This window comes from Piliocolobus tephrosceles, chromosome 12 (assembly GCF_002776525.5).
Source record: "Piliocolobus tephrosceles isolate RC106 chromosome 12, ASM277652v3, whole genome shotgun sequence".
In the NCBI taxonomy this organism is placed as follows: domain Eukaryota; kingdom Metazoa; phylum Chordata; class Mammalia; order Primates; family Cercopithecidae; genus Piliocolobus; species Piliocolobus tephrosceles.
In genome coordinates, this window is record NC_045445.1 from 101374096 (window position 1) to 101391751 (window position 17656).

Genomic DNA, 17656 nt, shown 5'->3' on the forward strand with positions numbered 1-17656 from the left:
TTCATTCTTTCTGTGTATAGATGCCCAATAATTCCAAACAATTCATTGAAAAGAATGTACCTTGTCCATTGAATGGCTTTTGCACTTTTGTGAAAAATCAATTTCGTATGTAGACCTATTTCTGGACTCTAATTTTGTTCCATTGATGTATATATCTATTCCTTCACCAGTGCTACCCTGCCTTGATTACACTTTATTACTTTACATAGTAGCATTACAGTACATCTTAAATTGGATACTGTGAGGCCTCTAATTTTATCCTTCTTTTTCAAAATTGTTTTGTTTTGACTGTTCTGTTACTTTGACTTTCCTATTAATTTTATATTTCACTTGGCTGGGAATTTTATGGAAATTTTATTAAATCTATATATCAATTTGGAGAGATTTGACATCTTTGCTAAATTTAGTCTTTCAATCCATGAACATAGCATGTCTCTTCATTTATTCAGGTCTTCTTTGATTCCTTTCGTCAGTATTTTATAGATTTTAGCATATAGGTGCTGGACATGTTTTGTTAAAATTTTATACCTAAATATTTTCATTTTATGCTATTGTGAATGATACATTTTAAAGATTTTTTGGCTGGGTGCAGTGGCTCACACCTGTAAATCCAGCACTTTGGGAGGCCAAGGCAGGCAGATCACGTGAGGTCAGGAGTTCGAGATCAGCTTGGCCAACACAGCAAAACGTCATCTCTACTGAAAATACAAAAATTAGCCAGGTGTAGTGGCGGATGCCTGTAATCCCAGCTTGGGAGGCTGAAGTAGGAGAATCGCTTGAACCCTGGAGGCGGAGGCTGCAGTGAACCGAGATCGCACCGCTGCACTGCAGCCTGGGCGACAGAGTCAGACTCCTCCAAAATGAAAAAAAAATAATAAATTAAAAAATCATCTCCAATTGCACACAGCCTGTATATAGAAATATGATTGGTTTTTGTGTGCTGAACTTGCACCTGGAGACCTTGCTAAACTCACTTATTTGGTTCTAGGATTTTGTAGATTTCATGGGATTTTTCTAAGTAGATGATCATATTATCTATGAATAGGAGAATTTTTCTAATATTCTTTGAGAATTTCTCTTTTTTCCTCCCTTTTCTTTTTGTTCCCTCTGTTTTTAGTTCCTCTGTTTCCCCAGCATTCCATTAAAACTTATATAGTGTGATTTTTGCTATATACGTATGCCTTTTATTTCTTTTTTCTGTCTTAGTGCACTGATTTGGAGTTCCAATAGAATGTTGACTAAGAGTGGTGATAGTGGAATTTCTTGCCTTTTCCCGACCTTGGAGGGAAGGAATTCAGTCTTTCATCTTAAGAATAATGCTAGATATCCTGTGAGGCTTTTTCTTGGGGGGGGGGGGGGGATGTGTACCTGCTCTTTATCAGGTCAAAGAAGTTCCCTTTTATTCCTGTTTTGCTGAAAGCTATCATGAATGGATGTTGAATTTTGTCAACGCTTTTTCTGCATCAGTGAATATGATCATGCAGCTTTTCTTCTTCTTTTTTTGGTACCAAATTTCTTTATTTGAAGGAATGGTACAAATCAAAGAACCTAAGTGGATGTTTTGGTGCAACTTATAGAAAAGGTAAAGGAAACCCCAACATGCATGCACTGCCTTGGTGACCAGGGAAGTTACCCCATGGCTATGGGGAAATTAGTCTGAGGCTTAGCTTTCATTATCACTGTCTTCCAGGGTGTGCTTGTCAAAGAGATACTCTGCCAAGCCAGATCCGGGTGCTCCCATCTTGCGCAAGTTGGTCACGTGGTCACCCAATTCTTTGATGGCTTTCACCTGCTCATTCAGGTAATGTGTCTCAATGAAGTCACACAAATGGGGGTCATTTTTGTCAGTGGCCAGTTTGTGCAGCTCCAGTAGTGACCGATTCACAATTTTTTCCAAATGTAATGCACACTCCATCGCATTCAGCCCGCTCTTCCAGTCGTCATAGTCTGGTTTCTTGATATCCTGAAGGAAGATTCGGCCACCTCGTTGGTTCTGCAGCTTCATCAGTTTCTCGGCATGTTCCCTTCCTTCATGAGATTGGTGAAGAAAATATTTGGCAAAGTTCTTCGAAGCCACATCATCGCGGTCAAAGTAGTAAGATATGGACAGGTAAACGTAGGAAGCGTAGAGCTCCAGGTTGATCTGGCAGTTGATGGCGGCCTCTGAGTCCTGGTGGTAGTTCTGGCGCACCTGCGAGGTGGACGCGGTCCTCATGGCGGAGGCTAAGGACAGGCGGCGGCGGCGGCGGCGGCGGTGGCTGCGCGGCGTGGAGCGGCGGCGGCGGGGGCCTTGGGCGGTCCGAGGGCGCGGTGAAGACGTGACGGAGGGCTGGCTATGGGCGGCCGGCCAGGATGGGGGACCAGCGCCAGGTTCCATCCTAGCACTGTTGAAGCAGGAAACCCCGACAACTCTCCGTGAAGAATATCTGGCCGCTTTTCTTCTTTAGACAGTAAAATGGTGGATTGCATTGATTGATTTTCTCACTTTGAATAAGCCTTGTAATCCTAGGATAAACACCACTTGGTCATGGTGTATACTTCTTTTTATACATTGTTAGATTCAATTTACTAATATTTTGTTAAGACTTTTTATGTCTAAGTTCATGAGAGATATTGGTATGTAGCTTTCTTTTCTTCAACTGCCCCACTCTCTAGAAGAGATTGTACAGTATTGGTGTTATTTCTTCACACCAAAATCTATTTTTGTTGGATGTATTATTTTTGGTTAATAGTTCTTTCAGCACATTGAAAATGCTGTGCATGTCTTTATGACCTTCTTGGTTTCTGATGAGAAATCCATAGTCATCCGAATTGTTGTTACCCTGTATGTAATATGTCCTCATTTTCATCTTTCTGTTTTAAACGTATTTTCTTTTCAGCAGTGTGAATATGTCTATGCTTTGATTCTTTGGGTTTATCCTGTTTGGGGTTTGCTGAGGTTCTTCAATCTGCAGGTTGGTGTCTTTTGCTTCATCTGAAATGTTTTCGGTTATAATATTTTCACATCTTTTTTTTTTCTGTACCACACTGTTTCTCTTCTCCTTCTGTAACTCTAAAGATACAAATGTTAGATATTTTGTTATCTCCTATAGGTCTTTGTGGCTCTGTTTATTTATTTCTCAGTTTTTCCTCTCTGCTATTCAGGTTGGATAATTTCTATTGATCTATTTTCATATTTACTGACTCTTTCATCTCTATTCTGCTATTGCATCCATCCAGTTTTAAAATTCCAGCTATTTCATTCTTCACTTATAAAATTTCTTTTTTTTTTTTTAAATTTTTGAGATGGAGTGTCACTCTGTCACCCAGGCTGGAGTGCAGTGGTGTGATCTCGGCTCACTGCAACTTCCACCTCCCGAGTTCAAGTGATTATCCTGCCTCAGCCTCCCAGTAGCTAGGATTACAGGCACGTGCCACCATGCCCAGTGAATTTTTGTATTTTTAGTAGAGACGGGTTTCACCATGTTGGCCATGCTGATCTAGAACTCCTGACCTCGTGATCTACCCGCTTTGGTCTCCCAAAGTGCTGGGATTACAGGTGTGAGCCACCGTGCCCAGGCAAAATTTAAATTTGGTTCTTCTTTTATCTTTTACTCCTGTGCTGAGCCTTTTATCTTTACATTCATTTCAAGATTATTTGTCCTTACTTGTTGGAGCATCATTATAATAGCTGCTTTAAAGTTAATTCCAACATTGGTGTCACCTCAGCAGTGGTGTCTGTTATTTGCCTTTTCCCACCCAAGTTAAGATTTTCATGGTTCTTCAGGTGTTGAATAATTTTGGGTTGTATCCTGGACATTTTGAATATTATGTTATAGGGCTTTGTATCTTGTTTTAATACTATGGGGAAATATTCATATTTTTGTTTTATTGGGTTTTTGTTTTATTCATATTGGGTTTTAGCTTGTAATAGACATGCTTGGGTTTAGATCACAAGTTCTGACATGCCTTTTCTGGATAGTGGCTCCAAAGTCAATTCAGTTTTCAAAAGTTTGTAATGCTATTCAGATCTGTCCTACATGTGCTTTATCCAGTGGCTAGTCTAGGGCTTGGGTGGTGGTCTGCCTCTTAGTTCAATTATCACAGTCTTTGGTATGCTGTTTAGGATCAGATCCATGTGTAGGTTGGGGTGAACCTAGGAGTTCATAAAAATTTTATGCGGACCTTTCCCAAGGTCCTCTCCTCTCTACTATCTCCTTGGTACTTTGTAATGCCTTGGAGTTCCCCTTTTAATCAATTGGCAAGAAATCTAGGCTATTTACTTATTTAAAGACAGGGTCTTGCTCTGTCGCCCAGGCTGGAGTATGGTGGTGTGATCATAGCTCACTGTAGCCTCAAACTCCTGAGCTCAAGTGATCCTCCCACCTTAGCCTCTTGAGTAGCCAAGACTACAGGCAAGCACTACTGTGCCCAGCTAATTGTATTTTCAAATTTTTCATAGAGACAGGGTCTTGCTACATTGCCCAGGCTGTTCTCCAACTCCTGGCTTCAACCAATTCACCCACCTCGGCCTCCCAAAGTGTTGGGATTACAGGGGTGAGCCACCATGCCTGTCCAGAAATCTGGGTCTTTATTTAATACTCTCTGTTATGTATTTCCTGCAACTCTGCCCATGTCTTGGGCCAAGCATCAGGACAGATGGAGTGAAAAAATACATATCATTGAGGGTTTGACCCCACTGTCTTGGGACCAGAGCTACTCCAAACAGAGAGGAAGGTTCTCCCCTCCCTTAGCAATTTTGGGTGCTTGAAGGTACTGCTGTCTCCATTGTCACTGTTGACTCAGCTGCCACAGTGGGATTACTTATTGGCTAAGATGTAAGAGAATGGCGAAAAGAAAAAAAATGACACATTTCTCTTACTTTCTCTGAATATTAGGAGACAATTTTTCTGCTTTTCCTGGAGCTCTCTCTGTCCATGTTGATGCTCCCTTCTGGGTTTTAAGCTTCCTTGAGTCCAGTCTAGTGGAGACTGGAGGAAATAAATGGTAAATTCACTGCCAGTTCAGTTTTACTTCAAATTCTGTTGTTTTTCCTCAGTTTATGTGGTACAATTTACTTTCCAGAGTCCGCAAATAGTTGCTGCATGCATTCTGTTCACATTTTATAATTGCATTCACTAGCAGGTAATGGGTTTAGTGTGATTATTCTGTGTTAACTGAAATCAGAACTCCTGTATTATATATGTTAGTTTTCACACATAAATATGTACAGATAATGGAGTGTTTTCTTTGGTGTGTATTTGTGAATGGTTGGGACTAGGCTTTTCATACTCTACCCAAGGCAACTGCTTTACATAATAAATACTCTTCTGGTTATCTATTGCTGTAGAAGAAACCACCCTCAAACTTAGTAGCTTAAAATAACATCAATCATTTTATTATGTTACAGTTGCAGATGCTGACTAGGTTCAGTGACATGGTTCTTGCTTAGGGCCTCTCATACATCTACAGTAAGATGGTGGCTGGGAGTGAATTGATTTGAAGACTCATTCATTCACATGCATGGCATTTGGGCTGGGAACACTCAAAAAGTTGGGTCTCCTGTAGCATCTGCCCCTATTGCTATATGGTCTCTCTACATGGTTTCTTCAGTATGTCAGCTTCCAGGTAGCTAGATTTCTTTGTTTATTTGTTTTTTGTTTGTTTGTTTGTTCTTGGAGTCAGGGTCTCACTCTGTCACCCAGGCTGGAATGCAGTGGTACAATCTTGGCTCACTGCAACTTCTGCCTCCCAGGTTCAAGTGATTCTCGTGCCACCACTTCCCAACTAGCTGGAACTATAGGCGCACACCACCATGCCCAGCTAATTTTTGTGTTTTTAGTAGAGACAGGGTTTTGCCATGTTGGTCAGGCTGGTCTTGAACTCCTGACCTCAGGTGATCCACCTGCCTTGGCCTCCCAAAGTGCTGGGATTACAGGTGTGAGCCACCATGCCCAGCCTAGCTAGAGTAGAAAGTGACAGAATGAAACAGGCAGGAGCTAGATTACCTTTTATGACCCAGCCTCATAAATCACATAATCTGCATTACCACATTATATTCTTTGAGGGAGTCACAAAGGTCCACTGAGGTTCAAGGGGAGGGAACATAGATGCCCCTTCCTGATGGGGGATGGTAAGGTTCTGGGATTGGAAATATGATTGTGGTCATCTTTTTAAAAAATACAATCTGCCACAAATACTAAGAAGTCTGTACTTTCAAGGTAGCTCCTGAGTTGAAGAGAGCTTTTCTAAAGAGAGAAATTCTGTCCTTGAGTACTGGGCACCCAAGGGGGCATAATATTATGACCAATACAGTGCTCATCCAGGTTTTAAGTATTTGCAATTTTGTTGGGAACCTGTGTGGAACTTCAAGGTATATGGATGTTTGCAGGGGCTGAGTGACTGCCTAGAGGAGTTGGGAAAGGGGCTAGCTAAAATCTAGATGAAGAGATTTCCCTGCTGTAAAGAAACCACTAAACAGCTTTGGCAGAGTGCTCACCTACAGGGGAACCAGGAAGGCTGAAGTACTCCGAAGAGTTTTCTTACCTAATGCTACCTCTACCCTATTACTCCATTGGGTTAAGCATCACCTTCTTCAATGAATCCTCTTAAAAATGCAAACTCCCCTGGGAGCGAAAACATGGACAGTTTTGGTAGAGATTTCAGAGTGGTTCAATAAACACGAGTACAGTGCTAAGCACTGGGAATTCAGTGATTAATCTGACCTTGTTTCTTCCTTGACCAGAGGAGCAAGGCGGATTGAAGATTCTAGTTTTTCTGAGAATTTGTTCCAAGAGGCTTCATCCGTAAGAGTCCACGCCATAATTTTGTTCAGAGCTGGGCTTCCTCCTAAGAGTCATTAAAAGACTCTGAGCTACCAGGGGAGCAACATACAAGAAAGGGTCATCAGGGTAACCCCCACCCCCCACCACCACCTTAGGACCAGCTCATCTACCAGGAATGGCAAGCGTTCAGTTCCTTCTGGTTCAACCCTCTGACGAAGTCTATTCCCTCAAGTGAGGAAGGAGATACTTCAACGCCCTTCCCTGATTCCAACTCCCTATCAGTCCTCACATTTGAGTTTGATGAGAACAGAGGTTTGAATGAAACCTAGCAGATTCTGGAGCTGGAAGGCAACCTGAGAGATGAGGAAAGAGAGATGTAGGGGCTAACGTGGCTTCGGGGCTGCTAGGTTCACTGACAGCCCCCACCTTACTGGGCCCGGGGGGCTGCACACTGGCCTGAGATTAAACACTTCGCCGTGGCGCCAGAGACGAGACTCGATACCGCAAGGCTAGCCGGTCCAAGCAGATGCTCCCGCTAGGCGCCGGCGACCTCTGGCGTCCCCTTTAGGAAGTGCGGCGGCGACTGCCCATGAACTGGCCCCGCGACCCCAGACGGCCTGGGCAGGTGCGCCAGGACGGGGTGAGGAGCGCAGAGAGGCAAGCTGCCGGCGCCCGGCCCACGGACCCGAGGGCGACACCCGGCCCCCCCTGGGTGGCTCGGTTGGCCCGCGGGGCGGCGCGGCGTGGCGCGGCTGGGGGACGAACAGGTGCGCGGGCGGGGGGCGGTGCTTGGGGATCCTGCGCACTGCGCGCGCCCCTCCCCCGCGCGGCTCCGGGCGCAGCCCGGGCCCGGCGCGAGTAGGAGGAGGAGCTGCGGCGGCCGCGGCCACTCCGGCAGGTCTGCGGTGCTGCCAGAACCCGCCGACGGCGCGGGCTGCTGGTCCCCTCTGGGAGGAGGCGAGGGCGGCCCCGGGACCATGGAGTCTGGTGACGCGGCGCGCCCTGGCTCGGGTCGGGCTACCGGGGCGCCGCCGCCGCGGCTGCTGCTGCTGCCGCTGCTGCCGCTGCTGCTGGGTCGGGGGCTGCGAGTCGCGGCCGCGGCCTCGGCCTCCTCCTCTGGGGCGGCGGCTGAGGACAGCAGCGCCATGGAGGAGCTCGCTACTGAGAAGGAGGCGGAGGAGAGCCACCGGCAAGACAGCGTGAGCCTGCTCACCTTCATCCTGCTGCTCACGCTCACCATCCTCACCATCTGGCTCTTCAAGCACCGCCGGGTGCGCTTTCTGCACGAGACCGGGCTGGCCATGATCTATGGTGAGCACCCCTGTTGCACCCCCCAGCCCTCCACACCCCTCGGCCGCCGCGCTCCTCCTGGCGCCGGGCGGTGCTCCCCCTTCACTTGCCAACGTGTTCCGTTTCTTTTACGTTTCCCGCTGCGACGGTGTTGGTTCCCAAGGTCAACTGTCTGCATTTTCTGACTCTCTGCTACCGTTAAAAACAATTCCACCCCATTTCCACGTTTCTGCATTGGGAACCCAGGAAAACGAAAGGGACAGAGGTGGTCCGGTTCCGTCTGCCCCGTTCGGTCTCTGTTGCAACCCTCTTACCCAGCATCTTCCGCTCCAGTTGAGCTCGATGGGGTGTGTGTGCCTGCGTGGTGGCTGGAGGTGGGTGGCTTCCCAGGTGACCGCATCACCTCAGGGGACAGGCCACAGTAGGGAGTGGGGACGAAGTCTGAAAGTGTTTTTGCTTGCATATGGGTTAGTGGGGCCTCTCGGACGCCACATCCATGGTCAGCCTGGGTGGGTACCCACTCCCGAGGTCCGCATCCCCAGGTCTCTTAATGATAAAGTCAAAGCATGAAGTGTGCTGAAAGGTGAGCAGTGGTCCAGGACCCAGAGGGCCTAGACGGGGAGACAGGCACGCCTCCTGCTCTTATGTCCCAAGTGGGAAGTTATATCCAGTTACTTGCTTTCTCAAACGAAGAGGAGCTTTTGTATTCCTAAGATGGTAACATGGAGTGACTTCGAGGTACATTTCTGAATGTATGAAGAGGAAAAGTCATGGTTTTAATTCTGGAGTCAGCCATCTTTTGTTGTTAGGGGGGACTGATGCTACCCTCCTTTTCTAGATTTAATGGTACACAGTGTGTTACATGCACAGCGGTCAGTACAAATCTCCCTTTATTACATGGATGTCAGCCATAATCTGAGTCATCCCTCTTCCTCTGCTGTGCCCCCTGCCTCCCCCATCGCCCTGCCCATGACTCCAAAGTGGAGTCAGGTATTCTCTTTTTGAATGTAATTCGGTGGTGTTGAAGCCCACGTTGGCATCCTCACACGAAATAGACGAGCCACTTTATGACTGTTCCCAACGGGGAAAATTGTATTTTATCACTTATACTGAGGGATTTCTTCATTCAGTTTCCATCCAGGTGCCCTGATAGAGAATGGAAAGCAAAAACCTTAACCTTTAATGTGAAAATTACCCTTGGTTCTGGGCCTTGCTTTTCATGTTTCTTGATTAGTTGTTAACAGCGGGGGCTCATGGCCACCAGGCCCTCGCAACCTAACCGTGTAAGGGGCAAGTGCTGTTAAGAGCCCTCTAGTTTTGAAGAAGTAGTAACCTACACAGATCTTGAAACAGGACCAGGTCTAAAACTGAGTTTGGTGATTGCAAATTATAGGTCTCAACACAGACTTTGGCCTCCATCCCTGACCGTTATTGAGCTCTATGGTTTGTGTCAGTTGGTGATAAATGACTGATGCCAGGCCTGCAGGTAAGCTGGGAGGTTTCCTGAGAAGACAGACGGGGGGGATTGAAGCACATGGTCATTGCAGGTGATTGACTCCAAGCCATGATGCAAATGAAAATTGCCTCTATATAGGTAACCATGAAAATATTTTTATTTAATAGGCCCTAGACCCAGTTTCTTAAAGGACAGTGTGAAATAGGAGGTAGATTTGACAGATTCGTAAATACATGCTCAAGGGATGGAAAATAAATGGGGATTTAAAAATATATTTTGTGGAGAGTACTCAGTGTTCTGAGGAGTTCAATCACCTTTATCTTAAGGCTTAAAGACAACAGTGGAATTTTCCTTTGCTGATACGTACTTTTGAAACTCACCTCCATCTTTCAGCCATTTGGTTGTGCTACAGTGTACTGTTTTATTTTGTGAATAATCAAGTTACAATTCTGGTGTAACTGATGACTGTTCAGAAAAGGCAATATCATCTCAGCATTCCTGTGCAATTTTGTTCTATATCTCTGAGTATTAGTGTTTCTTTAAATGTATAAAGAAATTTAGTTTGTCAATACGTGATGTCTCAGGTTATGCCAAATATTAATATTTTAAGGATTGTCTGTAATTGTGAGAAAACATTTCTTCATTCTCTCAGGTATGTTTGCTCTTCTGCTTCAAGGTGCCCCTAATCTGAATTCTAATGTCATGTGGTTAGCTAATTATTCATAATATACTGAAGACTATTGGGATGGGGATTTTAAAGTGATTTTAAAATTCAGTTTGCACATCTTTTAAAAAATTGTCTGCATTTAAGATGTACAACATGATGTTTTGGTAAACACAGTGAAATGATTGCTACCATCAAGCACATCTTTGAACATAAGTGAATCCAGTAAAAATTTTTCAAGACTTCTCTTTTTTAATAGTAAAAAATAAAATTTTATTTCTCTATATCGATAGAGGAAGTGAGTAATTGTCCTCTTGGCTCTGAATAAGGAACGACAAAAAGACCTAAGGAAACATTTTTTAAGTATCCACTGTGTGCTGGGAACCCAACTTAATTTCTGGAGGCAAACAATTTAACTTCTAAATGTTTATGAATGAAGGAGTTCAACTGTGAATTTCAAAACTCTTTATTTTGAGAAAAAGTTTTACAGTCTAATTTCTGCCACCTTTTTGTGTTTAAGTGATACTTTGAGAGGAACAGCGTTTACATTTAAGACAAATTTATATCTATATTTATATATTTGTTGGCACAGTCATAAAATATCTCTGGAAGGACATGCAGTAGATGAGTAACATTGGTTTCCTCGGGGGAGAGGAACTAGATGGCTGTGAAATAGGAGTGGGAGGGAGAGGTCACCGTATAACCTTTTGTTCTTTTTGATCTTGTAATAGCTTTTTTTTTTTTTTTTGAGACGGAGTCTCACTCTGTCACCCAGGCTGGAGTGCAGTAGCGCAATCTTGGCTCACTGCAACCTCCGCCTCCCGGATTCAAGCAGTTCTCCATCTCAGCCTCCCGAGTAGCTGGGATTACAGGTGCCTGCCACCATGCCCGGCTAAGTTTTGTATTTTTAGTGGAGATGGGGTTTCACCATCTTGGCCAGGCTGGTCTTGAACTCCTGACCTTTTGATCCTCCCGCCTCAGCCTCCCAAAGTGCTGGGATTACAGGTGTGAGCCACCACGCCCGGCTGTAATAGCAGTTTAACATGCTCCTCAAATCACTCAATTTGACACCTGCTTCTCCCTATTTAAATCACATTATGTTATCAATTTTCTTTGTGACCCTTCAATTGTTAATTGTGCCCATGGAGCTTTTCTGAGCCCTGTGTCTGGGATGGGGAGGATCTCTCTCTCTCTCTCTCTCTCTCTCTCTGCCTCCCTCTCTGCCTCCTTCCCTCCCTCCCTCTGTCCCTCCCTCCCTCCCCTCCCTCTCCTCCCTCTCCCCCCTCCCTCTTTTTCCTTCCCTTTATTCCATTATCCTCAGAGAGTAGTCGATGTTACATTAGCAGTGATGTGCACAAATAGATCCCATAATAAGTGCTTGCTTGGGTGCAGAGTACCTAAGGAAAATAAAAGACACACTGTGAATGCTTAACGTTTAAACAGAAAGGAACTCCGCCCCCCCCCCCCCCCCCCACCCAGGGACACTTGTAAGCATTCCTCCCTGACAGGCCAGGGCAGCTACAAGGGAAGGTAGCTACAGACCTAACTCCCCAGGGAGGTTGAAAGCAGCCCCCAGACCCCACCACTGGAGCTGCAGGGCAGCAGGGCACTTGCCTGCCACCAGTCTAACCTGTTTTGTCAGGCCAGGAAGCTCCCAGCTGCCTGTCTCTGTTATGTGATTAAGTGCCATCCTAAAGTTATTGGGCCCTACATGTCTGTGCAGCAGAAACAAAGTGTTTAGGGCAGGGAAAGGTGGTATAAACAGACCGTGCCAGTTCATTGTGGTTCTCTCTCAGATGTACGGTAGTTCCACTTCCCCCATAATGTTTTTGTGACAACTGATATGGATCCAAAATAATCTGACTCTGCCATGCTAACCCACCACCTGCTTCTCGCTTCCTCCTCCTCCTCCTCCATCACCACCCCTATCACCTTTCCAAAAAGATGTTGGTCAGCCCTTCTAGGTTCTATCGGTTGTGGGCTCACTGTTGCTGTGGTGGAGCTGGATTGCTAAGCACAGCCTGAGAGTGGGCTCATAGGCAAAGTCTGAAAGGGAAAAATGATGACTCTTTGCGGTAACATGAAATTAACATTTGAACCTGTAAGCAAACATTTTGAAACCATCTCCTTCCTGGTTAATCAGGAGTCCCCCCTTTTAAGAGCCCCTCACTTTGGTCCCAGGAAAAGCTTCTGCATAGTCTCACTTTGGTACCAGACAACCCTGGGTTCAAATGCTGGCCCTGTTACTTATAAAACTGTATAGCATTGGATAAACTCTCTGAGCCTTAGCTTCCTTTTTTGGAAAATTGGAGATTATGTTACCTCACAGAATTGCTGTGTTATTGAGATATTCTAAAGGGTTAAGTGCAGTGTCTGACACTTAAGCACTTGGTAAATATTAGTTCCCATTCTCATTTTAGGCTTTGTGATTCTTTGGCAGGCTTTACTACTTGAAGTTTGTTTAGTAGTGACTTGCTGTAATTTTAAAATGCATTAGGACACAGTTAGTGGAAGTGAGGAAAACTGTATATTTTGGGGTGGGCTATTGGTTAATACCTAGAAAAAATTTACAACACATCCACCTGTTTTTATTTTATTTATTATTGTTGTTGTTATTATTATTATTATTATTGTTGTTGTTTGAGATGGAGTCTCACTCTGTCGCCCAGGCTGGAGTGCAGTGGTGCGATCTTGGCTCACTGCAAGCCCCGCCTCCTGGGTTCACGCCATTCTCCTGCCTCAGCCTCCTGAGTAGCTGGGACTACAGGCACCTGCCACCACGCCCAGCTAATTTCTTTTTGTATTTTTAGTAGAGATGGGGTTTTACCATGTTAGCCAGGATGGTGTCAATCTCCTGACCTCGTGATCTGCCCACCTCAGCCTCCCAAAGTGTTGGGATTACAGGCGTGAGCCACTGTACCCGGCCCACACCTACCCTTTCATTCAGCATTTTCAATTCTTGGACTTTCAGAAATCTATCAGAAATACTTGTGCTAGCATGTTACAATATATAGACAGCAATATTTGTTGCAGTGGAAATAAGTTGTAGTACTCATCAGATGGGGCTGGTTAAACTATAGCACGTTCCCATAAAGGAATGCTATGCAGCTGATAAAAAGAGGTGTTTTAAGATGTCCTTTTAAGGCTACTGTCCACACATAGTGTTGTGGAAAAAAGCAAGGCACAGAACATCATGTATAATATTATCCTATTTGATATTTCAATAACTATATACTGTATATACATAAACATGATGTATATAATTTATATGTGATATATGTGCTTTTCTGGAAGGATATGCAAGCTTTATCTTTTGGGAGCAGGATGAGTTCTTGGGAGAGAGAGAGGGGAGATGGTACTTTTCCTTTATATTCTTCTAAATGACCTGAACTTTCTTTAATACTGACACATTACTTTTGCCATTTAAACGTTGTTTAAAAATAAAGCAAATAACTTATGTAGCAAAAAAATGCTTTATAAATATGAGATTGCACTATGTGGTTACATAGCATTTTCCTTGGATTGTCAAAATGTTCTTTGTAAAGCGGTCTCTGGATATAAATAATACTTTTACTTATTTGAAAGTTATAAATGGAAGTAAAATGTATCTTAAAAAATAGAAAAATGACATTTACTAAAAACATTTCTTAGAATATTAAAAAGTTAACCTTTGTGGAATGCTGTAATTAGAAAAATCACAATTTTTCAACTTCTAATGATAGTTTATTTAGACAAGGGTTTTCAATGAATCCCAGAATCCTAGGTGAAAGGTTATTGGGGAACATGGTACTTGCACAGTACTATCACCCCACAGGTTACTTGCCTGTTGCAAAGAAAAGAAGGTACCTTTACAGTGAAGAGGTCTGGCAGTCACCATCTTATAAGCAAGTCATCAAATGTATCCTTGCTCATTGTGAGACTATCTAGTATCATGGATACAGGAAGTATACAACTTTACCTATGTAGTATCCTTCCTGTATATGTTTAATCTGAATCAAATCAAGGACTTAGACACATCTTCCAGTTTCCAGGAAATACAGACGATAGAGAAACAAGTTGTAAAACACCATGAGAAAACAATCAGATAAATTCAATATATGGGACGATCTGTAAGACAGTTCCCCTAGACTCTTCAAAAAGTCAATGTCAAAGGAAATAAAAAGGCAGGGTGACTGTTCTAGATTAAGGGAGGTCAAAGAGGCTAAATGTAGTATGAGAAACTTGATTGGCTCCTAGTTCATGAAAATGAATTATAAAAGATATTTTGGGGATAGGTAGGGATATTTGAATGTAGACTGGGTATTAGATGATTTTAAAGAATTATTATGATTTTTTGTAGGTGTGATAATTCAGGTTATGCAGGAGAATGTACTCATTCTTTGGAGATGCAAGCTGAAGTATTTGGGGTGAAGTATATGAATCCTAATATATGCAACTTTCAAAAAGTTCAGTCAAAAATACACATATGACTTATATAGAGAAAACAAATATTGCAACATACTAGTTAACTGTTAAATCTAGGTGCCTAGTGAAAGGGTATGCTTTATACTCTTCTTTCAACTTTTCTGTATGTTTTGACATTGTTATTAAGATGAAAGATTGGAAAAGAAGTTAATCTCCCTCTTAGGTTGCAACCTATGAACTTCCCTGCCTGGACGATTGTATAGAGGCTGTGTACATCCTGTCTGCTACTCTCATTAAACTCTTTCTAGCACTGATTAACACTGTTTGACATTAGTTTACCTGAGGTGATGTTAGGCTTACGTGACTTGAGAATCAGTAACTTCTTTCTTCTTTTTTTTGAGACAGGGTCTCACTGTGTCATGCAGGCTGGAGTGCAGAGGTGTAATCTCAGCTCACTGTAGCCTGGACCTCCTGGGCTCAAGTGATCCTCCCACCTTAGCTTCCTGAGTAGCTGGGACTATAGGTGCTCACTACCGTGCCTGGCTAATGTTTTGGTATTTTTTGTAGACACAGGGTTTTGCCGTGTTGCCCGGGCTGATTTCGAACTCCTGCGCTCAAGCCATCCGCCTGCCTCGGCTTCCTAAAATGCTGAGATTACAGGCATGAGCTGCTGCACCTGGCCAGTAACTTCTTTTTCATTTTACTTTTTGTTTGATTCTTAAGTTCATGTACTTTTTTAATTGCCTCTGTTTAACATACAAGAGAATATGTGTTAGGATAATTTTCTCTTTCAGTTAAAGCATGCTACCTGGCTTTTAATCAATATGGGTATTTATATTACAGTAATACTAGATGTTAAAACAAAACAAACCCAAATTTCAGTGACTTAACATAGGAGAAATTTGTTTTTCACTCATGTAATGGACCAGTGCAAGGGACTGGCAGGTGGCTCTCTCTACGTTGTGATTCAGGGACCAGATGCCTTCCATCTTGTGGCTTTCCCATCCCATATGGCCTTGGAATCCTCCTCCTCCAGTTGATGAATGAAGCAAGGAAATGAAGATCATATGGGGAAGACTTATGTGCTAAGCCTGGAAATGTTCCACATCACTTTACCCACTTCTGTTGGACAGAACCTGGTTACAAGGCCACATCTAACTGGAAGGGAGCCAGGGAAATGTAGTCTAGTTGGAAGAAGAGGAACAGGTTTGGAAAGCAGCTAGCCAGTCTCTGTTGCAGTATTTGATGAATACTTTGTTATACATAATCCAGAAAAGAGAAGTAATAGGATTTGCATGTGATTTGTGTGTACCACAGTTTACATACAAATGTAAAGGACACTGAAGGATATCTTGGTTGCTTCCAAGTTTGGGCAATTATGAATAAGAATATTTAAGTTTCCACCCTTCAAAAACATTCACTATGTTGTTTCTAATAAAATAATAGTAGAAAAAAATAGTAACTGTTTATTGAGCACCTGTTAGAATAGTCTGTCACTGTGTTAAGTACTTTGTATACTTTAAGCCATTTAACCTTCACATCAAATGTTTGAAGCTCAGGCTTGGTGTGGTGACTCATGCCTGTAATTCTAGCACTTTGGGAGGCCGAGGCAGGAGGATTGCTTGAGCCCAGGAGTTCAAGACCAGCCTGGGCAGCATGGCAAAATCCTGTCTCTATTAAAAATATAAAAATTAGCTGGGCATGGTGGCATTTCCCTGTAGTCTCAGCTACTTGGGAGGCTGATGGAGGATTGCTTGAGCCTGGGAGGTCAAGGCTGCAGTGAGCTGTCATTGCATCACTGCACTCCAGTTTGGGCAACAGAGTGAGACCCTGTCTCCAAAAATAAAACTATTTGAAGATCCTAATATTGGTCCCATTTTCCCAGGTGAAGAAATTGAAACCTAGGTCAAGTACCTCCTTTGTTTAGGGTCACATGTTTGAAATTGGGAAATTGGGATCTATTAAAGGATGAACTCAGTATAGCTGAGGATATATTTGGCCAGGATAGAGCAGAACCTGAATCCTGCCCCATTACCACTTCCCAGGAGGTCTCTGAGGGAAATCTATGCCCAGAGTAGAAAACAAAGCAAAGTTGACCCTTTTTTTCTTCTTTTTTCTTTTTGAGACGGTCTTGCTCTATCCCCCAGGCTGGAGTGTAGTGGCACGGTCTCTGCTCACTGCAACCTCTGCCTCCCTGGTTCAAGCAATTCTCCTACCTCAGCCTCCCGAGTAGCTGGGATTACAGGCATGCGCCACCACGCCCAGCTAATTTTTGTATTTTTAGTAGAGACGGGGTTTCACGATGTTAGCCAGGCTGGTCTCAAACTCCTGACCTCAAGTGATCTGTCCACCTCGGCCTCCCAAAGTGCTGGGATTAGGGTGTGACTACTGTGCCTGGCCCAAAGTTGACCCTTTTATGTTAGCTGGGACTTTTGCCCTCAAGCTCCAGGGTAGAACAGTGAGGAATGAGGCATGAGGAATGAGTAGGAGCAAAATGCCTGCTCCTTTCAGCCCAAAGGTCACACTCCAGGTGTTATTCCATTGATATGACAGAAGGCTACCAGTGTTTTAGGGGAAAAAATGTTAAGAGCTGTTCAGAGTGCCTTCGTATGTGAGAGTAGTTGCTTGAAAGCATTCTCATCTCTAGACCTCACTATCATAGAGGTGGGGAGGTGGATAGAGCTGGGTCTGTTCAGCTCTCATGTCTCTCTACTCTATGCTAGTTGTGATGGGCATATCAGAATCTTCTGGTGAGCTTTTCCAAACTACATTAGAATGTAAGCCCTGGGCAGACAGAGATATCTATCTTTTGTTTGTGCTGTCTCCCCAGACCCTAGAACAGCGCCTGACACCTAGTAGATGCTCCAGAAGTGTTTGTTTAATGCATTCTACTTTGTCTGTCAAAAAATAAGATGTTGTAACACTACCTAGCATTAGAGGTCCTTCAAGTTCTTCCCTCCCCTCCTCCTTCCAGTTCTTATGCCTCAGCTTCACACTGACAGTGAAGTTTCTGAGAAGGAAACCTTTGTGTGTGAAAACATTTGCCTGAATTGCAGCAGACTGTTTAAGGAAGGAGGA

The 17656-nt window shown here is 43.8% G+C and overlaps 1 protein-coding gene and 1 pseudogene across 7 annotated transcripts in view; one reads left to right on the forward strand and one right to left on the reverse strand.

Moving 5' to 3' along the window:
• Window positions 1-1541: 1541 nt before the first annotated feature.
• Window positions 1542-6802, reverse strand: LOC111536392 (annotated as a pseudogene). The gene is made up of 2 exons (XR_002729719.2): window positions 6705-6802; window positions 1542-2441 (listed from the first exon to the last, which is right to left on the reverse strand). The product of XR_002729719.2 is annotated as a ferritin heavy chain pseudogene (transcript).
• A 787-nt stretch (window positions 6803-7589) lies between these two features.
• SLC9A7 (solute carrier family 9 member A7) overlaps window positions 7590-17656 on the forward strand; it is a 147241-nt gene continuing 137174 nt past the window's right edge. For 4 of the 6 annotated variants that reach the window (XM_031936589.1, XM_031936590.1, XM_023202763.3 and 1 more), the window contains exon 1: window positions 7742-8075. In XM_031936589.1, the coding sequence (XP_031792449.1) occupies window positions 7742-8075 (334 nt within the window). Of the gene's footprint in view, window positions 8076-17656 lie in introns of all 6 variants that reach the window. The other 2 variants (XM_023202761.1, XM_023202766.1) reach the window with 1 other exon arrangement.